Source organism: Camponotus vicinus, unplaced genomic scaffold (assembly GCF_025532165.1).
Source record: "Camponotus vicinus isolate PSW18456_S1 unplaced genomic scaffold, iyCamVici1.0 SCAF_9, whole genome shotgun sequence".
Lineage (NCBI taxonomy): Eukaryota > Metazoa > Arthropoda > Insecta > Hymenoptera > Formicidae > Camponotus > Camponotus vicinus.
The window spans coordinates 8,749,179-8,772,581 of NW_028141981.1; the positions used below are offsets into that span (position 1 = coordinate 8,749,179).

Genomic DNA, 23,403 nt, shown 5'->3' on the forward strand with positions numbered 1-23,403 from the left:
GTCGCTTCGAGAGTCCCCTACTTTGCCGTGTCGTCCGCGCACGCTGTCCTCTGGGTTGCCGTGATCCACGCCTTCCATTTCCTCCCATTGGCTCGATCTGTCCCCAGAGTTCTGGTGACACACGCCTCTCCCCGTCGTTCTCCAGGAATCAGCTGCGGTGCAGGAGATCGCCGCTGGTTCTCCTGCTATGAGGAACAGCAGAGAGCGGTCGCACGAGGATGTCCTTAGGTGCGTCCGTTCGAGGATTGATCAGCTGCCACGGGGCTGGGCGTGTACGCGTTCTATCGCTGATGCGACGGAAATATAGATCCGTGCCCTGGTGAGAATACATCTCGATTCTACACATCCGCGCAATTTTGTTCAGCGCACACCGGAATGTTACATCTTTGAACCTGGGAAAAATCAATGACCAGCACCCCTCGTACGAGATTTGTAGTCATCGTTTGCACTACTGCTATCGATATAAATCGAATTATTTTTATATCCAGAATACTTGGTTACCAATCTATCCAAACCCGCGAGTATTATTCAAGTACTCTCTAAAGGTGAATCAGTGTATTATCATTGTAATCAGTGCTGTACTTATAACTGCTTGTAATCAGTGAGTATTTACTGTTTTTCAGTGTATTATCACTGAAAAACAGTAAATACTCACTGATTACAAGCAGTTATAAGTACAGCACTGATTACAGTGATAATACACTGATTCACTTTTAGAGAGTACCCAAACTATCTTCTCTAACAGCACACATGTCCAAAGGTTATCCAGAGAACATCCAGAGGACATAAAATATCCTCTGGATGACTTGTGGACACTCTGGTTGTCTTTTGGACATGTGTGTTGTTAGAGTTGGATATTTTACCCAAGTATTCGGATATTAAAGATTGCAAATAATACCCGAATATTCTGATATCGAATTGCGAGTAATACATGTACGTACAATATATTATTATATACTTTTGATTCAGCGTTTTGCAGTTAGTGGACACAAATTATGAAACATGTTACCTAGATGTACGGGTATTTGTTCGTCCTAATATAATTAATCGAGCATTAAGAATGGAAGATTTTCTAATTAAATTAGAGCTTTTCGATTAATTGATTCTGCTTGTCATAAAAATATTGGATGAGAAAATCCAATATTTTTCACCTAACTCAGAATATAATTACGATCAAAATGATGAAAACAAGAACAATAACGATCGTTTGAGAAAAATAACGATCGTTACGATCGATATAAATACACAATCGACCTATGCGCTTGTTTTTCTTTGTACTATACTGTCCAGAACAGGCTGCCTCTGCCTAAACTGCTGATCAGACAGCTGGGAAGCGGCCCGATTGCGTAACCGGGGACTATATTCGCTTGGTCGTAAAACGTAATCGCTATGCTCCGAACATGACTGTACAGAGAAGGCGCGCATTATCTTAGAAATTGATAACTCACAAGTCGCGGATGTCGTGAGTGATTTTTAGATCCCGATATGTCCATTGAGATCGCTAAACCGTGAACTCTGTGAACGATGATACAGCATGGCGTGTCTAGCATCCGAGCATAACAGCCATTTCTTGCGTTAGAAACGTCAAAACAAGTCCCCGTTTCTACATTCTTATATATAGAATCGATTTATCGAATTTATCAATTTGATCTATCGTACATATGTATCATTATTGTTTGCTCCTCGGGATATTAACTGTTGGTTTTCTCAATTAAAAAAAAAAAAATTTATTTAGGTAGATATTTTGCTTTTCTATCGGCACTATTTTACTTTACTGTTACTTTATTTCTTTTTAATAACTTTTATGAAACATATTTTGAAATCTACAAATACTATTGTTATTTAACTGTCATGTTTCGATAAAAGAATCGAGGAATCTTTATGATTATTTTTTTATATTATAAATTCAGAATCGATCCTTGATATGATAGCGAGCGCCAGGACACGAAATCTAGTCCGATTCACTCGGTATAATTAAACACGCGCTCTCGGAGTAGTCGTTGAAGCCGATTCTTATCGAGCGTTGCCTCGATAACACGCGCGCTCTTGACAGTTCATCCGGCAGAAAGGTCGCGAGACGAGCGCGCAGGCGAAGCGAAGGCAACGACGGCTTTGTCTCGTTACGTCGGCAGCGAGAGAGGAGAACGAGGAGTCAGCGAGGATGATCTGAACGCGGCCCGAGCTGAAGATGGAGGCACGATAACGACGACGGAAATTGAATTCTCTCACCAGTCATCCCGCTGCGAAGAGAGTGCATGCACACACGCATCGATTCGCCCCGCGAGTCGTATAAGCCGAGTATCGACGGGCTGCTTGTCGAGGGAAAGAGAGAGAAAGGGGGAGAGAGAGAGAGAGCCCACGATTCCGTCCTTCCTGCTCCTTTTGTCTCGGCAACGCAATACGGTTGGGTGCACGTATAGGCTACTTCGAAAGGGCGAAGCTCTCGCAACGGCCGCTCTACGTACCTGCGGCATCGACGACGTCGTCGTTTTACCTGCCACGCGAAATAAAACAAGGAGAGAGCCTACAAAGCCTCCGTTCCGAAAAAATTCTATTCAGTTATGAGCCAAGAAATACATCGACGATAGGAAATACGCACAGGTATATTGATAAAAACAGATTAGGATAATCTCGCGGAATTTGCGATAGTTAATATCTTAATATTCGACCTGTAATGTGTCCTACGATGGAGAATTTGCCTCGCGATGATTCGCGAGAATAATTTGACAATTAATTTTTAATTCGCTTTTTACATCTGTTGCATGACAAATATATAAGGAGAGATGGATACTGAAAACTCGAATTATAAAATTCTCGGATATATATGTATTAAATTTTCAATAAATGATAATATTATTGAATAATATTAAACAATAAAGTGATTGCAAACATAACGATTTATGTATTTTACTTTTAGCTGAGCATATTATACGTGTGAAATTTTGTAGACACAATTTTTCAATTTTTAAACATGATAATATAAAATCATTCAAGTCGTAAACATAACAATGTGTGTGATAATAATTAAGGATGTTAATGAATCGTAATTTTATATATAATAAAAAAATGCGTACTAATGCGTACATTTATTTTTACAATATATCACAAATTAATATCCTCATTATGGTTTTAATATTAAGACGTGTTTATAAAAACACATATTTAAAATTGTATCTCAAAAATGTTATAACATTATTTGCGATTTATTTATACAGATATGAATATATCTTTAAAATCTTTAATATTTTTTTTTTGAAAGTCTGGTTAGAAGATGTTTTAAATATATTTTAAATGAATAAAAATCATATTTTTCAATGGATTAATATTAATATACAATATATTAGTTATAATATTATATTTTATAGCTAAGAATTAAAAGACTACAAATAATGTTCACAAATTTATTTTTTATGCAAATGTCATTGATTACTTTAACCGCAATATCAATAATATATTAAGCGCGCTTTCAATAAATTTATTTCCAAGAAAAACATTATACCGCATTATAATTGCGTGTGTATGTGTAAAATGTATGAAGTAAAATTTACGTAGGAAGTAAATTGAGACATGAATCACACTTGTGCGCCATAAGAAAGTCAATGACAGGTGGATATGTAAATAAACATGTTATTTCACACTTTCGGCATGACGAGCAACACCTAAACGGCTGAAAGTGTGAAAAAAGTATCGGTATATTTTGTTTTAGTTTTTTATGTGCGCACCGGGTTCGAGGAAGTCGAACGATGTTCGCTCGAATATACCTTTTTATGGGGTGGATTAAAAATAAGACAACGCGAGAAAGAGGAACTGCGATAAAGATAATGCATAAAGAAGGACCGAAACAATATGATATGAATCGCCAGTCGAGGAAATTGGAATTTTTGATCGACAAAAATATTACGATTATTTGCTTATCGAATCCGCGTGGATTATCCGTTTAGCTTAGAAATCCGTGCGAATTATTTAGCGACGACAATCTTTGAGGCTGCGCCGACGTGTTTTATTGTCTCTCCCTGTATATTACGGTTTCGTGTATGTACAACGTCGTCGGTCTGGTTAGTAAAATCGTACCTAGGTGCATGTCCAATCGACGTTACGATAATTTATGGCTTAAATAAATGCCCGATCGGTGTACGAGCGTGTACAGGTATCAATTTACATGACGCAACGGATATGTAACCTGATATATCGTGTGGCGGCGATACAGGCAGACCCGCGCCCGGCGGTTCTCATTGAAACTACCGGTGCAAGCGACGTAAAGTAGCGACGGAAAAAAAGGATTGACATGACATACGCACACACGCGCTCGCAGAAAAAACGTGGAATTTAAATTCGACGACAGTAGAACCATCGATAAATTAGAACGAACGCATTAACGCGAATTATATCGCGAGCAACGCTTTTATCGTTATAATGAACGTACGCATCGAAACATGAGATTCATAGATTACCGAACTTGCAGTGCAATTTTGCATTGATTCGTTTCGAACTCGATGGTGAATCCTATACCTAACCTAACCTAAATTAATGCAATTTCGGGGGAGGTTTAGTCCTGTATTTAAAATTGAATAAAATATATTTTCAAGATCGATGACTCCTGGTTTTTAATCTATTTTCCATTCTTTATGAAATATTATTAATATTATATATCGTAACATGACGTCAAAATATATGTATATTCAATTTTCATATTTCTATATAATAATGGCGATCGATTTGATACTTGAACAACGCGCATCAACAGTGACAAATATAAACATCATGTACATACATTTATGTGTGTACATAACATAAAAAATTTTGACCCTAAATGATTCAAAAAATGTATTATTACGTGCGATCTTAAAAGCCACACGATCTTGTACGAGACCTATTTTCATCTTTTCTAATAACCTTCCAAGATATCTCGATTGTCCTTTCGTCCGGAAAAGCTCGTTATGTACGCACACATACTTGAAGCTCGATAAAGTACGAAAATATGATTCTTTACCATAACGAGACGACGTTCTCGGCAGAGAGCCGACGATCTCACAAAAGATGAACTCTACTTCGTGGAGCTGTCGGTCGGCGGTGGCGGAGGCGGCATCGATGTAGTCGCTCGCGAAAGGCGGGAGGCGGCTGAAGTAGTCTGCGGATAGATAGGCAGAGAGAGAGAGCGGGAGTGGGAGGGAGAGAGAGAGACGCGTCGACGCTCGGCCGACCTCGGGCGACTTCGCGCGTTTCCGCCGACTGGTGGTGGCCGCCGCGCGCCGCGCGCCGCGCACCTCCGCCGAGAGTTCCACGCTGCGTGAAACGAAACTCGTACGTACGCGATCAGCTCGACCGAGGCCGCCGGCCTTCCTTTGCGTATCGGGCCCCGTTGCGTGTTTCGCGCCGCGGACGACGCTGTTGTTTCTCCTCGCCTCGCGATAACGGCAGCGCGCGGTTGTTCGCGGACGACGACGACGGCGAAGACGACCAAGACGAGCGGTAGTGCCGCGTTTATACACGGTGTCCTCGTGCGAGTCGGCGGACAGCGCGCACTGATACAGGCGCAAGGGCGCGAAACCGTCTCAGTCCGGTACTTAACGCGGTTCCGCGCGGGAGATTCGCGATGCGTTTCCGAGGCAGTGTACCGTAAAGAGTTCTCGTGCCGGCGGTAGCGGCGAGAAAACGCGCCAATCGCGCGTCCGGTGTTCGCGTGGTGCTTCACGCTCGGCGGTTTGTCGCAGAAGAGGAGAGGGAGGCGGAGAGGACGAGGGGGAAGCGGAGAGGAGGAGAAGAAGGTGGTGGTGGACAAGCGAGGGTGAGAGAGCGCCGAGAGGGAGAGGAGGACTGTCGCGCGTCCTCTTTTTTCGCTCCTCTCGTCGAAAGGGGGATCGAAGACTCTCGTTTCCCGAAACAACAACGGAAGATCGTCGCCAGCGGCGGTGACCAGGTAACGATCCGAGAGCCGAGAGGAAATCGGAGTCGTAGGCGGGGCTTAAGGTCGCTGGACACGTGACACGGAAACTTGTCACGCCGCCCTTGCCCTCCCCTCCACGCGGCCGAAATCCACGCGTCCACGGACGACGCCCCGTCCCGGGAGACGACTCGCACGCGTGTGCGTGCGCGTCGTGCGTGACGCTTCCACGCGGACATTTTTCCAGGAGGATCGTACTCCCGCGATATAAGGGAATAAGACGAATGCCTACGTCAGCTATGTTCTTACAGCGCGCTTCGGATGCACTCGACGTTGACAGAACTCTCGCGCCTACGCGAGGTTACGTCACGCGATTCTCGCAGCAGACTTCGAGTGCCTCGATTCTCCTCCGAATCGCAAAAATTCAAGACTGGAGCCGGGCCTCCAGGATCCACGCGACTCTCGCGTCCGACTAATGCGATTTCACTGTCATTCGCGCACGATAGTGTCTTTCTGCCGCAATTCCGTAACTAATCGATATCCGGCGACGATCGACTCGCCGCGATCGATCGACGACAATTATCGACGACAATACCCGTAATCGACGACCGTCCCATCAACTCGCAAGACGATGACGCCGTCGTGGCTGGCCGAGGAACGCCACCGTGGCATCGACGCGTGAATCCCCCGAGGATGCAGCAAGCCAGCGTGGGTGGCTGCGACGAGGGCTCCGGCGCGACGAGTCCTCCGGCGAGATCGCCGGCCGGCTTCGCGATCAAGAGCGAGCCCGTCGCCGACAGGAACGACGTGAGGATCAAGATCGAGATGCCCGAGCCCACGGAGGCCGGCGTCGAGGTTAAAGGCGAGCCCCGAGAGGATTATCAGCGGCAGCCGAGCAACGATAGTTATCGCTACAACGACAAGAAACCGGGATACGTCCCGGACATTCTCGGCCAGTGTCAACCGCCGGGATACCGTCCCGTGGGATTGCCCAACTCTTTCGGCTTCCCTCCCTTCTACGGGCAGCACCATCCGGCGCCCATGATGCCGGCGACGTCGTCGTCGTCCTTCTCGGCCGGACGTCCCTCCCCGGATGGGCCGATCGGTAAGATCGCCGACGGACACGAGCAGAGCGTGTCGCACGTCGATCGGCACGCCGCCTACGGCAGGATGCCGCCGATCCCCAACGACGGCTTCCTGCAGGAGCACCATCAGCGCTTCGACCCCGGCGACTTTCAACACGTCAACGCCGGAGTGCCGTACCCGGGCTTCCGGCCCACCCTGCGCACGTCGTACGGCAATCATCATCATCATCATCATCACCACCAGCATCCTCCGCATCATCAGAACAACAGCGCCTACAACAGAGGCCACTATCATCCGGCCAGGCAGCGCAAGTGGAGCAGCGCTGCGTTCCGCGGCCTACACCCGCCGATGCCCGTAAGTTTTTCCTCTCGTTTCATATGTCATTGTAAGTGTCATTCGTGATTTATCTCATTCTTAAATATTTGACAGAAAATTCGCCGCAATTTTTGCGAAGGCGAGTCGAATACTTTTAATTATTATTCTTTCTGGACGAAAATTGATGCTAATTGTTAAGCTATAAATATTTAAAAATAGAAATCACATGGCGTGAGAGAGAAGGGGGGGAGGGGGAGAGATGTATTACCTAAATAATACAACTTGTGCGTGCATTCTCTCTTATTATCTTCTATCATATAATGATAGTACTTTGGAATCCACAATTTAATCTCTATGGTAATCAACAGCAGTCGTAAAGGAGGTTGTCTATTCTTGTGTCTTAAAGTCATGAATGTTAAAGAGATTGTTGGAGCTGTTCCCACATCTGATAATTCGCAGCCTTTCATCGTTCCAAGGCTTTTTCAGGTTTGGCAGAAACTGGATATAATGAATCATTGAAATTGCGTCGCGCATTTTTTTCGAGATTGCGAAAAGAGAGAAATTGCCTCGATCGCGCGATGCATTAGTTATGTTACCTCGTATTGGATTATGCGGTTATTCGGAACGGTGTGGCACTTATTAAGGGAACAATAGCCCTGTGACGAAAGCGAGAATATCGGCGTTCGATCGCCGTGATCGCGCGATCTTATCGCGATTCGATAAGATCGGTAATCGGAGAATGGAGATAGTATCGACGACGATGACGATGACGACGTAGGCGGCGGCAGAAATTTCATTTTTCGCCCTCCGGCGCGTACGAATCATCGCCGAGAGAGAAGGGTGAGATTTCCGAGCACGCAACCGGCACCTCTGTTGCATCCTCTGTTTCGTGCGAGCGACGCATTACTTGGATCCGCGCGATCGTAAATCGTCGAAATTTCTTAATCTTCCGTGCAACACGTCGAAGCGTGTACAACGTTGCACAAATGCATCCCATATGGATGGAACAGATAAAAATTAATAATCCGGGTTTTCCGAAACGTTGCGCGATTTTTCTTCGTTGATTTCGGCAGAATCTAAAATATACAAATGATGAAAAATGATTAACATATCGCTAGAATCTGTATACATATATGTTAAAATCATAAACTATATATTATTGTATTTTACTTTCTCTTCGTGACTCAAGTAATCGACTTATACAACTAGCTTCTACACAGTCGAGAAAATAATTAGATATCTTTCTCGTTTATTTTTTAAGTTTGAAAATCTAGTTTTTCGAATAGCGATATTTTTCTCGATTAAAAATTGAGTTGCTAAAATAGATCATGACATATAATACATGAAAAAAGGGCTAGGAGCAAAAAATACATGTAGAAAATAAAAAAATTCTATGGAATCTGCTACAATTAAATTATTACACCGTGTTATCGTTACACAGTAAAAATTTATCGTACTAATGTTAATCCTCTCATTACTAGTCGTTAAAATATATTTAAATCGATACATTTTTTTTACAAGTATAAATTAAGTATAAATGAAAATAATTTTATTCGCGTGTTAACGAAATCGCTGATTTCTTAACATTAAGAAGAATAACATTAAAGTAGGCTTCCAATCGTATTTTAATATCAAATAAGTAATTTTACTTTTATATTAGTCGTAAAATAATATATATGTATATGTAAGAGTAATAACGGAACGTCAGTAAACTTATTTATCCTGTGCTTCGACATAATTTTATTATCCCAATAAAACGGGAGACTTAAAGAAAAATTAAAGGTGATATCTTATATACCATAGCTCTCTCTCTCTCTCTCTCTCTCTCTCTCTCTCTCTCTCTCTCTCTCTCTCTCTCTCTCTCTCTCTCTCTCTCTCTCCCTCCCCCCTCTCTCTCTCTCTCTCTCTCTCTCTCGCTTCCCACGATTTTTTGCTTCCGTAAGACATTGTGTACGGGACTGCAATTGAAATTGCCGGGCCGGAATGAAGGTTTAATGAAATCGGACGAGACGTCGCGATCGCCGGCCAAAAATTGCGCTCTGGCCGAAATTACAGTGATTACACGCATCGCGGCTGTGGTTCTGCCCCTCGGGGAAGGACTCTGCGCGCACCCTTTCGCCGTCCCTCGAAATGAAACCCCTCTCTCCTTCTCCCCCTCCTGCCTTTCCATCTACCTTCTCTTCCTTTTTCCCGACTCGTGGAGTGATACAGGACTCATTGAGAGTTCGACCAATTTGTAAGCGGAAAACGCGGCCGGGGATAGGTCGGCTCGCTCGACGATTAGCGTAACACCGCGCTCGTAAAACAGATGCGCGTGCTCGGCGTCCATTATGACGTAATCCGCCGTTTCTTATAATTTATCACCGACCGGGAGAGCGAGTGAGCGAGCGAGCGAGTAAAAGCGGTAGCGATAAATATCGTTCGAAATTTCAGTTAAGCGGCCGCATTAATTTACGAGGCGACGATTAGCTCGGCGAACTTGCCGATTTAGCCTCGCAGTTTTCGACGAGGGTCGGATTAGCGGGCGCACGCCGTCCCGATCCGCTTCTTTCGCTTTATGGCACTTTCGTCGCGTTTCCAAATTTATGACGCGAGAACGGATTCAACTGGTGGCTTTTCGTGAAACGATAGATTTCGGGCCGGTAACAACCGATTCGAGCCGTTTTCAGTTGTGTTTGTTGCGCGAATCGATGTATTTGTAGAGGAATTTAACGCTTATAAAGTTTCGCACGAACGGCCTTATCAGCTGATCGTAAGGATCGGTGTCGATCGGCTAGGCGTGACTCACTCTTCACGGGAGATCTATCGCTTGCTCGCTCGCGGAAAGTATGAGAAATGCATTAGCTTTGGGTATCATGCGGTGAAACGTTCCACGAGAAATACCTGTTTGACGATCTTAATTTGCATCGATATCGCGATTGCGTTTATTTTCAAGTTTAGTACGCATTTATCGTTATTATTTACTTTTTTCATCGTGAGAGAGATTGTGATATATATTCATAAATTATATATATATATATATATATATATATATATATATATATATATATATATATAAGATTGACTAAATTATATATCTTTAATTATAATTGAGTTTAACGGAAATTTAAATAATTAGAAAGCAGTTTCTACATTTTACATACATTTGATAAATAGAATATATATATGTTACATATTTACAATATGAGTAAAATACATATGTTTGATAGATTAATTAATAATATATTTTTAATATTCTTTTTTTGCTGAAAAATAGATTGTTAATCGCCAGTAAAAATAATCTCGCGGACGGAGAGTTATTATTGTTATTATATTAGTACCTATATAGAGCTCTTCAGTCTATTCTATACTCGAATGTAAACGAGATTCGCTGTAACAAGACGATGTTCCAGAAATGCATGTTCAGACGCTTGCGATATCGCTCCAAAACGGGGCGATCGAACTAGGCGCGAGACCTATCGTCGCATTTAAAGCCGATTATCCGGGCCCAGGAAAGTGCTTCGCAATAAGTCCACCGCTGCAACTCGCTCCCTCATCAGCATACCGTTTCGTTCCGAGCTTAACGACCGCGTTCATCTTCCGCGGGTACGCACCTGTATCGAGATAACGCTTAGTAACGTACGATCGCAACGAATAAGGGCATTGAATCGACGCCGATCCCTTCGGCTCCGTTTCTCTCCCGATCTTACTCCCGGAGTCGCGTCGGCTCGCAAACCCGAAGGCGCGAATCAGTCTATAAATTTCGCGACCGGGAACTTGGTCGCGCACCTGCGCACTACGTAGCAACCAGGCGAAGTGATCGGTGTCGCGATAGCGTGGGACATTCCTTATTTTCCTTGCTGTTTGTCGCGGTTGCGACGCCGATTCGTTTCTGAGAGTGGGATTTAGTTCCGCGGTATTTCTTTTGAAATTTTTCGAAGAAAATTACCGCTCTCGAAACACGTGCGTATGCATATATAATGTAAAAGAATTGCGATATTAATTTTTCCAATTTAACATTAAGTTATATTTTATTGCTTCTCTCTCTCTCTCTCTCTGTCTCTCTTGATATATTAGCCATATATCAGCAACATTGTATATAAAAATAGTCATTAATGCTAATCGCGACAATTATTTCTCGATCGTTTTAAAGATAAGTACTTCCTCGATTATATTGGAATATAATCGTAGATCATTTCGCATTCGTAGTCGCACAAAGAAAAACTAGTTTAGAAAAAATAGTTTAATAACTAGCCTCGATAATGTATCATCGAGTAATTTTTATTCGAGTTATTTCCCATTATATTATCAATAAAAAACTACACTTATTCTATCTGCCACTACATATGATGACATTGTCAACGGCAAACATATGCGTAATCTATGATCACGTAATATTTATTTATAGATAATGTAAAAATATACAAAAAATACAGAGAGAAGATTAAATAATATTGTTCACAAATTTTAGATCACATCTTTTATTAATAATATTATAATTTTTCTTGTTTATATTAAAATTATTGGAAAATAATATAATCGTGATATTATTTGAACATTATAGAAAAGCTTAAACTATTGTGAGAATAGAAAATTATACGATAATTTTTCATCGTAAATTTGCCATAAATTATTTTATGGCGAAAGTATTTTTTTTTTAATAACAAGTATTCGTATAATAATTTCTTAATATAACTATACGTGAATAATATGAAAATTTATGCATATTATATATATTCTCTCCACAAATGTACTTGGAAAGACGTTTGTTACACAAAAACAAAAAAGTATCTTGAGAATGGATACAAAAACTCGCTCGTGAAGCTGCATCTATTTTCTCGCAAGCAAATTTATTCCGTCGCGTGGCACGAATGCAGATCGTGCGCAGTTTAAGCGACGACGTTTTTGCGTTTTGTCGTTCATCGATCACTTGGTATATAATCCTGCCGACACGTCTATACATCAGTTTAAACGCGAAACCGCGTCAATTTGCGAATAACGTCGTCGCGCGACCACGTTGCGGACGGACGTAAATGGAAATAAAAAGGGTGATAGAGGAGGGCCAGCGAGAGAGCTGATCCAGCGGGACCACGAGGTAAAGAAAGGAATACGTTTGCACGCCTCCAATGTCGGAGGGGCCCGCGATGCCCCGAAGCGGTTCCGCTCGCCAGATGCGTGCGCGAGCCGGACACGCCGATGCATTTTTCTACCTGAAGGGCGTCCAATTGAGCGCAACACATGGCGCTGCGGCTGCGGCGGCGGCGACGCCCGGGCCCGGGTCCGGGTACCCGCGATTCGTCTCGTGTCGTCGAGGAAACGAGCTGTCGTCGGCCGTTTGATCGCCACGCTTTTCATCGTCGGCAAACACGCTAGACAACGGCGTTTGTTGTTCATCATCGGCCCCTTCCCTCCTCCCTCCCATATCGCAACGCGTCACGGGCCTTCGCGTTTTATAACGGCGACCCGCGGGGAATCTCCTCGGAATGTTGCCCTTGAGCCTTGCTCGAGTTTTCCGGATCATAAAGCCGTTTAAGTAGTGCCTATGTAAAGTCGCGGCGCGACTTCGATATGTATATGTATACCAGTGATTCTCCCAAAGTAGGCGCTAGAAGACTCAATGAAGGAGATGAACGACAATGAAGCGGTAAGGAAGCGATAGCTGTATTTATAATAGAACTATTTAAAATTTGAATATTTTAAACGCAAAAATCTATTGTCTAAAAATCATGAATTTTGTGACATTCGTTTTGACCTTCTTGTCAGGAATCAGATAGGACACTTATTTTTTTATTTTAAAAATTTATTTTTGATACATATGTGGAATGTGAAAAAATAATTTTTGTAAAAATTTACATTTTTTGTTTATTTTAAAAAATCGACTAATTGGAATTTTAATTTATAAAAAATTTCAATTTCCACAAAACATGTTTTGCATATTCCAAACATGTATCAAAGATTTACTTTTAAAACAAGGAAAAAATCAGATATCTGCTCTGATTCGTGAGGGGAAAATATATTTGTATGTATTGTAACCCCTTAATTAATTAATTAATACTTACATACTTACTTGATACTTTTATGCAATTATATTTTTATATTATTTTTAAGAAAATAACTGCTTCATTAATAGTTTATTGTCTCATTTCCGATTATCTTTATGGAGCTGATGAAATATTTGCTCTAAAAGAGATTAGAAAATTACTTTGGGAATCACTGGTATATATACGTATGCGTGCGAATGTGTATTTCTCTGTGTCTGCGTACACGTGCTTATTTAACGATGGTTGACGCGCAATAAAAGGTGCGATTCTAGTTACCGCCGCAAAACACGCGGCATCTCAATGACACGGGATACGACACACTCGTTACTTTGGACCAGTCTGTACGTCGCCGATCACTTCACGTGCGACTGATCGCGCATGTGTTGGTGCATGTCACTTTGCAACGCATGAATAATTAATGGCGAGCATTTAACTCCTCATGTTCCCCCTTCGACGCTTAACGGGCGCGTCCCGTTTCATCTTTAGCGATGTTTCTCATCGTGTTTCTTTTCATTTTTCTCCGAGCTTGTAATGTTAATTGAATACGCGAAATTAATTAATTTCAACGTAAAATATAATTCCTATTACGGAACTCCGATATATGTACGCATATGTATAAACTGTTTATTGCATTTCCACACTTCTCCTTGGAAGAGGATTAGATTGGAAGCCAATAATATTGCCTGGTAAAGTATCGAGCAATATTAATATCATGTTGACGAGGCAGACGAAAGTGAAGAGAAATGTAATCAATCTCAGCCACGCTTGTGGAAAGGTATAACGACGTTCCTAAACTATTGTGGGGATTAGACGAGTCGCATACCATGACTAAAAGGAGGGTATCGTCACCCCATGTTGGAAGCAGGGCATAACGAAGAATAAATAATTAGCGAGCGGCTGCAGGCCTGCGGTTTCGGCGCGCACGCGCCCTATCATGCGACTGTCGACGGCTAACGTTTCGTCTTTTAGCAAATATACGGGAACGACACAGCCAACAATACGTCGAAAGAAAGTTCTAATATCCCCCACCTATTATTTCAATTTTAATTATTAATGTTCTTATCAAATATGACGAGAAATTAATTAATCGCTGAGAAATTTGCAACTTTTCTAATTAACCATAAAAATGATTGAATAATTAATTGCGTTTTTATTACCTCGAAATAAAGCAACCCTTGCGTGTGCCTGGATATAAAAAATATAATTTTTATATTATTTTAATTATTTTTTAATATTTGTACACTCTGCCCGATATGTTTATCTGATATGAGATAAAACATCGACATTTTTTGATATTGATATAAATAATTTTCTCTCGATATGGTAACTTTTATACGTAGTCGCACGATGATCCACTTTTTCCTACATATCATTGCGCATTAGTTTGAATTGAACGCGCAATCGTGTCGACGAGATTACTTCTTCGAGATTTTTTTTTTCGCATAAAATACTCACATAGAAAAAGGCCAATAATTTTTAACCGGTCGACCGTAACGCGATATCGCGTTTCTTCGTAATCGCGCTCCTATAATCTCTCGCTCTCGCGCGCGACCTAAAAGCCGCGCGGCTTAATTAAGTTCTGTTCGCGTGCCGCGACCGACTGAGAGAGAGAACCGCGTATTTTCAACTGTCGACATAAACTAACAGAGAACGATACGCTGAATTCTTTATTGTGTATATGTATAGCGGCGGCACACACACATACACACACAGAAATCTTTTCCCGGTTATATAATATCGTTATTCTCTTGAGCCGCAATATACCGTCGATCATGGTGAGATGCCGTAAATGTCATAAGCACCGAGGAGAATCGGGCGGGGAATGCATCGCGCAATTTTTTTCCTCTGCGATTAATAAGATATTGATATCGAGTGCGTTTGCGCGTTTCCAAGCGGAGATCTGCATAGAAGATTCGTGGGAACGCACGCGCGTATACACGCATATTATGTTGTGAATATTTAAAATGCAAACCATATGACTATATCATAAGGGGCACTCTAGCGACGTTGCATTCGTCGATACCGATAATAGAGGGTTGGAAAGAGCCTCTCTTGTGACTCGCTTTGAATTGTCCTCCATCGCGTTGACAATCGCAAAATGTCTCCTAATTTAATGGCCGATATGTAATAAAATGTGATAGCTGAGAGAATATTTTTTTACAATTTAATTAAATTTTAACTTTTGCGTATGTGTGTTTTGACCTTTAAATATATCTATAAATTGTCGCTGTTTTGCAGTAAAATTTGTACAATTTATAATCACTATCGTCTATAATAATCTATGATCTAATTATCTAACTATTCTTATCTTGAAATTTTGACTTACATTCTCGATCAAGTTGCGTAGACGCGAAATAAGGATATACGTGTTATTTTTTCTATCATCAGTTAGTAGAATGTAAGGATCATGAGATACAGATTTTGTAGTCACTATCAAAAATATCAAATAATAAAATAATCAGAATCTCGACAAAAGTAAAGCAATGTTATAAAATAAACAGCGATTTGTATGCGTGAATATGTGTCTGTTGTGAAATTTCTTTGACATTTACTATCGTGCGCTTATCTTCTACTCGTGCATCTCAGTGATGTGCTCGACGTTTTGATTTGTTTGATTAGCATCACTTATCATTAATAATTACTTTTAGTAACGTAAACATGGATACGTATTTACAGTGAAATCGCCGTACACATTACGAGGTATAATTCAAGAAGAATAGAGATTTTAATTGATAAATATTATAGAGAGATCAATATCATAAAAATGCAAAATTATGATAAGTATATATCCATAAAAAAATTATATATGATTGCAAGCATAAATTATGTGTGTGCATGTATCTGTGTGATTGCAAATAAATAAAATTATTACACCGAGGCGCTGTTCCTCGTGTTTTTACGAGTTTATTTGAACGGATACACGTACGAGTTTAAACGCGACCAGTTTTAATGTAATCGCGACGACACGTTATCCGACCTCGTGATTACGTTACAAAGAAACACAGGAACGTTCGTTTATTGGCCGCCACTACGCTTTACGTGCGCTGACATTGGCTCACGAGCGCTCAGCTATCGTTGGCATTATGATCGCTGCCATTAAAGTAATTGACGCCGCTCGCAGAAGATAGATACGCTTCTTATTGACCGACCTCGGCGACACCACTCGACGTCGCTTCAACGAGCGTCCAGTCTCGACCTCAGCATCGTACACGCTCGAGCGATCGATTAAATGCCGCCGCCGCCTCCGCCTCTGCGAGTCGCAATTTGCATTAGAGCGCCATTCCCCGCCTTTCGTAATTCCAAGAGCGCGATCTCTTTTCTCTTCCGCCATTCAACGACACCACCCATTCATCATCGTTTCGCTTTAGTCGAAATCGAACGTTGCAATTACGTGGATGATCGCCGTGAATCGATAATCGGTTCACCCGACTATGATCGGTTTCGTGTCGACACCGAAACACGTGTTTATCCCGCGAGAGCAAGATACGGATCTTTTCTGTTACGATGTTTCGATTCTTATATGGAAATTTTTTAAATTTTGAAATATAAAATTTTCCCTCAATAATTTTTTCGTGATTTGGACCACGCCTTAAGAATTGTATATAAAAATATATCAGAGCTCCAATCTAAAATAACGAGTTATATCCAATGATACCGTAAAGTCAAGATTCCTATTTTCTTGCACTTAATCATCAGTCGACCTAATTCAATTATTTTTTTAAATATGTCAAGAACTTTACAGCTCTTTTCCGAGGGAAGAACTACAACTCTATATATCAATTATATCGATATTCTGATAATTCTACAGAGATCAAATACTGCTCCATACGAGCGTGTGATTCTTTACGGCGCCATTAAACGCCTGTACTTGCTCTCTCTTTCATGGCAAACGTCATCATAATTTGATCGGTGTTTCACGATCGCGCCGATCATGTTACGAGGACACCAAAGATGCTCGAAAGCGTCATTTGGCCGCGCGCTGACTTTACGATCGCTGACACCTACCGCGACCCGCAATGACGCGCTTATGCGGCACGTGTGCGCGTTTGCACTGGGATGTTACAGCCGCGAATATTAAAGTAATTGATGCCTCCATAAAGCAGCGAACAGCGGCACGTCTTCGATGTCCTTGCGTAGACTCTGGATGCTTTAAGTCGTGTTCACATAACTCCGCGCGTGTGCTCCATCTTGACCCCGAGCTTGCCAATGTATCCTATCGGCTACATCTCTGTTGTTCCATAGTGGATTCGTAATCTCTTGTCTCCAGTCCGCGTTTTTTAAATCACCAAGATTAATAATCAATATAAAATTATATACGATATAGATTTAAAATTTTTTTCTCTTGGACAATTTTAATTTATTCAGTCACCTAGAAAAATTATTTTACACATATATGTATACATGTGTGTGTATATACATGTAAATAAAATTTATCTATACACACTCAAATTAAAATTGACAAGAGAAAGAGACTTGGGTTGTGCCTGTATCTAAGATGCACAATTTAATACTATAAAGGATGAAAAAAAATTCATTTTGCCCATATGTAGCTTCCTGATTTTCTCAGTCCTCACTGGGAGCTTCGATCCGCATAAGAACAGACGCGATAGAAACTCGCGGACGATTCCGTGTGTGATCGCCTTTAACTTCACAGCAGTCGTTCCCTGTCTCGTATATTTCCTGGATACGTGCCCGTGTCACCGTTTCGCTCGCATGTTTCCTCTCTCCTTTTCTCTTTTCTCTCGTAATTTCTCGCGTCTCGCGACTACCGTCCGATGGGGATTCGCGTTCTTCGGCAACCGGTTCTACGTGCACGGCATTCTTCGCTATACGAAAAGATTCCTCTATGTATGGTCGCACATCATTTCGGTGTTACGAGAATTCTACTTCATTCTTACTCGATTGAGAGATAAAAATTCTGCAACATCTTACGCATAATATTTTATTTTATAGTAATATAAAATAATTTATTTTTTCTTTTCTGTTTTGTATACATTTTTTCGTTTAGATAGAAAGGTAATTATTGAGAAATGAAAAATTGTGCGGAAGGAATTAATATGAATCTTCTGGTTCCCTCATCTCGAGCTCGACGCAAAATGCAAAACACGAGCGCGCTTTTACACCGGCGCGGCGCGATTTAAAGACCGGCCCGGTCGCGTAGGCGGCTGCCTCTTCTCTCGTTGCGAGCCGAGCTTTACGGCTCGCACGGTGCCATCGATCGTGAGATCGTATTAGAGCGCCGCGTCGGCGTTCGGCTTTGGATTTAGCTGGAGCAGGGGATGTCGAGGGGAACAAGAGTGCGCACTGATACAGCGGGAATACGAGGCAATGGGATGTTGGAGGCAACACGGTGGTGTGAGCGTACACAGAGACAGTAGGGAGAGAAAGGGGAACAGGGAGAACGTTGCAGAAGGGCATATGGAAGGAACAGCGTGTAACGATGTATCAAGCTGTTGCGCCCCTGGCGTGTCCGGCAATGGTGGATCGTCGCTTTGAGCCGGACCGCGGCCGCTTCGGCTCTGCATCATGCCTTTACACGCTCCCAATGCCCAAACGAGGGACGATAATGCCCTCGCTCTCGTCTTGTTCCCGCGTATAGACACTATTAATTTCGTATCCCCCGCTTGGCGCGCGAGCCTCGCCGCCTGGATTCATCCGATTGACTCGTTCGACCGCATCGCCGCTGGATACCGAGCGTATTATTTTCGATAATTCGCTACGAGAACGGAATCGACGCGTCGTCGATCGATCTGCGATTTAAGGTAACGGGAAACGTACGTACGAAAGTCAGACGTTTTGTTTTCTTCTAAGATATTGATTGTTGAAAGTATTAATTGCAACGTTTTTTGTAACATGATGATTATTTTATTATTCGATATATAGATCTGCTAATTTATATTTGTGTGTTTAAAAGTCTGTTTATATAACTAATTATATAAATAAAAAAATCATTTAAAAATAGAAATTAATAATAATAAAATAATATAGTGGTAAATATATACATATACTATATATATTTTTAATAAAAAAATTAAGTATATTATTTATCAAGGGAGAAAGTAAAATAATAGAAATAAAGAAGCGAAATATATTGTCGTTTATGCATGATATAAAAGATCCCCCAATGCTCGAGCCTAAAATGGGATCATGATCGATAACACATCGCGTACATTTTGAGTCTTTTTCTTAGTCACGAGATTAGCTGTCACGGGAGCGAACGTCACAAATACAATAGCGGGCCTTAAATGATGCAACAACAGATTGAATCCGACGAAATGCATGGCTCTCTATTATAATCTCGGTCATTATTAGCATCGCGTGAATAGGCCGTGTAATATATCCTTGTGCGTCAGCCGAGACCGTCATTTTCACGGAGTGTCACGGTGCACAAAACAGAAGTACCGGACGTATAATGACACGTTGACAGGTGCGTACGGCTTGACGGCCGATCGATGGCCGTGAACGTACACGCAAGAGCATAGCCATAGCACGCGACACGCGTGTATGTGTGTGTATATACACACACACGCAGCTACATACATATGTATATAGAGCTCGGCGATACGACGATGCGTGCGAGGAAACGCGTGTATGTTTCGCACGTGCTCACCGTGTATCGTTCCGCTTGGAGAGCTTCTCTTCTCCACCGTCCAGGGTTCTTCGCCTCTCGGCCCGCACATATCCGTGTCCCTCCTCATGTATTTACATTGCTCTATTACGGTAATGCGGCAGAATCAACTGTTACCGGCTCAATATTTCATACGCGAAAGTGTTGTTTGGCGTTTGTTTCGCGCACGCGAGACACGACGAGTTTTTCCTTTCTCCTTTTTTGCGATGATTTTCCGCAAAGTTAACTTGCCCGTTGCCCTATCGGCTAGTAAATAATCCAACGCGCTCTTCATATGGGAAAGTCTGTAGGGGAGCTTAGAAAAGTAGGCGGATAAGTCATTGTTTCGCTTTTCCATAGGAGAATCGAGGAGTGTGAGACAAGGTTGCATCCATGTTTTCATAGAAAACAAGAAAAAAAAAAAAAGAAAACGAATCGCGTTCTCGTACATTTGGAAATCAATTTCGAAACAAGCTCTGCGAATTTTAGTAGCGTGTCGAATCGCGAGGCTCTCCCCGCGAGGACATTCAAGACGAGATCATTTCGTCAAGTTACACGGACTTTTAGGGTCGATAGACGGAAAGGGGCAAGGATGGTCGAGGGACGTAACACGACGCGAATGTATCCCGAGCTCGAGGAGGAAGATTGCCAACCCTTGCCTAGGGGTAGAAGGGGGAGGAAGGGGGGGAGAGAGAGTCCACGAGACGGAAACCCCGGGAAAGGGTATCTGTTGTCATGGTCCCTGATGCTCCATTATTGATTAAAGATGGCTGGCTTGCCGGCTGGCTGGCTAGATGGATGGCTGGCGCAGTCGTGACGCCATTTTAATATGCGCAATTATAATGTGTACCTAGAACCCTCAGGGAAAGAGGTTGAGGGGAGCGATGTACGGAAAGGTACCAGTGTAGGGTAGAACACGGCACAAGCCAGGAGATTCAAGCCGGGAGAGGAGGGAGGGGGGGGGGAGAGGTTTGTCGAGTGGGTGGCGGAGGAGAGAAACGGGGAATACACTCTTCGGCGGGTGACCCGGGCTTACCTTCTTTGTTTGCCCGAAATCAGAGGGGAACCGTGTAATTGAGGAGTTAATTAGGACGCGTTCGGCGCTTTAATTGGGTTCTCTTCTCCCGTTCCCTCCGCATTCGCGATTCTTCCCGCTCGCGGTCGTCTCTCAACAGGTAGTCAGCATTTGCATCGTTTACATCTCGCGAAGACCGATCTCGCGAGGAGTAACTTGCAGCGCTTGACCGAGTTACTGCATTGAAAGTTGGAAATTATTAAAGCGTGTGCAAGAGTTGAAATGAAAAATTTTATTATATTTAAACAGAATGAATATGTGTGCGTTAATGGAAAGACCTATCTTAAAGGATTTTCACATATCAAATATATAAATATTTGGCATGTGAATATTAATAATAAAATACGTCGAATGACGTATATTATATTATCGATATTCGCACGAATAAAAATATATTTTGTTCTCGATACACACACATTTCGTGCTGGGAATCCCGTTCATTAATACATATCGATAGCGTGATCAGCTGTGGTATCAACGAAACGGAGTTTTGAGGGTAGTGCGCGCCTATTGAGATCACGTGGTTATCGGAAAACTCGATGAGATAACAATGAGGCCGGCTCATTAGCGGCGGGGTTACAATGACGTCGCATCGGTTCGATACTCGACAACATCGTTGCGCGGTGTTATTCATGATGGACCATGGCGCTCGTAATATCGCCATTAGCATGAGTTGCGGGCGGATTTTCCACCATTGTGTCGTAAAATGACTCTCACAACACAGCCGAATTGCAACGCATCGGTCACTGCAGCCCGATAACATGCTCCGACATTTTAGCCGCATCGTTATTTGTTTCCTTTACAAAGACACGATAGGAACGTGTATCTACATAAAAAAACAAAATAATAATTTTTTAAAATTTTTGACAAATAGATAAATGTTATTTTTTTTAACTTCAATTTTTTTTTCCTTATCACATTGTTTACATTGTAGTAATAATGACGAGGAGATAATTCGTTAACAACAAAATTACAACGATGATCGCGAATTCGGATATCCAATGCGCCACGTATGTGGGCGTATACACGGTGTATACGCAACAACGGCGCGTACGTCGGGTAGATACGCAGGCCTACAATGCCCGTAATAGAGGAATTAATGCGTGCTGCGTGTGGTCGCGTCGTGCCCCACAGGGGTTTCGCGAGATTCCCGATAGCATTGTCCGCGCGCATAATTCGTGTGCGCAATTAATTGAGACCGAAGAACCGGCGGCTGACATCTTTAAAAACGGCGGGAGCGACGTCGCGAAGGATCGTCCTCGGTATTCGTTACACGAGATGCATGCGCATCCCGGATATACGTACACGCCCATCCGGATATGCACTTGCAATTAGTTACCAAGTATACGTTTGAAGAAGAATGAAATGCCTTTTAAACTCGTATTTCTGGCGCCCTTGAGGGTTTCTTTGGATTTATTATTCACATTCTTTGCTTTAAATTATTCATTATTTTCTTTTAAAATCATCTTTTTTAAATTATCTTTTTTCTAAATTACTCATTATTTTTAAAATCATTCATTATTTTTTTTAATTAAATTTAATTTCAAACAGAACTGATAGTTTCTTCGGCGCCATTTTCTGCAACATAAATAGACGTTCGCAATTTCCTTCAAACGATTTTAAAGAACTGCCTGAGCGACATGCGTAATACAGCACATGCATGCAGAATGTACTATTTATGAAAAAGCAAATATATAAAGATGCGTATACGCGAGGGAGAAATGCCAACGGCTTTCCCCCATCACGGCGAATCGTCGTTGCCATCAGCGCTTCCTTGCTTACCACGACATTAACGTATTTTTTATTTAAGACATCGCGCTACGCGACGACCGAGGGGACGATACGGTATAACGCACCTGTAGTCGATAGGTCGTCGACAGAAGTCAGTCCTCGCGGTCCCTCCTTTCCTCGGAAAAATGGCGAGCTGCAATTACGCGTGCGAGGCGGTCGCTCCGGAACACGACGCATTTTCTCGGTTTGATACCGAATAGGTATAATCAATCGTCGAGAAAAATTTATCAGTCGTGTGGTAAATTTAAGATTCCATGAAATACAGAGAAAGGAAATTAATAAAAAAAAAGAAATAAGTATAGACAATAGTCAGTTGTATTCTAGAGTAAAAGAGAATTTTCTAAGAAGATATAAAAAAAGGGAAATAGACATAAAATTAAGGGAATTATATTCAAGGAAGAACATCGTGAGTCAGTTACATATGTTTGGTATTATTTATATTATACATGTATTTATATTTATAATATAAATAATACCTAACATATATATATAAATAATATATAATAAATAATATATAATATACATCTCTAATATATATATATATATATATATATATATATATATATATATATAATATATGTATAAAATAATGATAAATCGTAAATATATATGGCTGGAGGAGAAGAAA

The 23,403-nt window shown here is 41.9% G+C and overlaps 2 protein-coding genes across 7 annotated transcripts in view; one reads left to right on the forward strand and one right to left on the reverse strand.

Moving 5' to 3' along the window:
* Positions 1 to 23,403, reverse strand: part of LOC145976650 (uncharacterized) — a 279,978-nt gene that overhangs the window by 39,750 nt on the left and 216,825 nt on the right. Inside the window, exons 1-3 of one of the 4 annotated variants that reach the window (XM_083107886.1) lie at positions 6,191 to 6,363; positions 4,991 to 5,128; positions 22 to 392 (exon numbers count right to left, since the gene is read on the reverse strand). The exons of 2 other annotated variants lie outside the window; for them this stretch is intronic. The gene's annotated coding sequence lies outside the window, so the exon portion shown is untranslated. Of the gene's footprint in view, positions 1 to 21; positions 393 to 4,990; positions 5,129 to 6,190; positions 6,364 to 23,403 lie in introns of those variants that run through there. One more of the 4 variants, XM_083107885.1, reaches the window with a different exon arrangement.
* Positions 5,308 to 23,403, forward strand: part of LOC145976649 (uncharacterized) — a 247,172-nt gene continuing 229,076 nt past the window's right edge. For 2 of the 3 annotated variants that reach the window (XM_083107879.1, XM_083107881.1), the window contains exon 1: positions 5,308 to 7,321. In XM_083107879.1, the coding sequence (XP_082964005.1) occupies positions 6,575 to 7,321 (747 nt within the window). In that variant the 5' untranslated portion in view covers positions 5,308 to 6,574. The remainder of the gene's footprint in view (positions 7,322 to 23,403) is intronic. The other variant, XM_083107882.1, reaches the window with a different exon arrangement.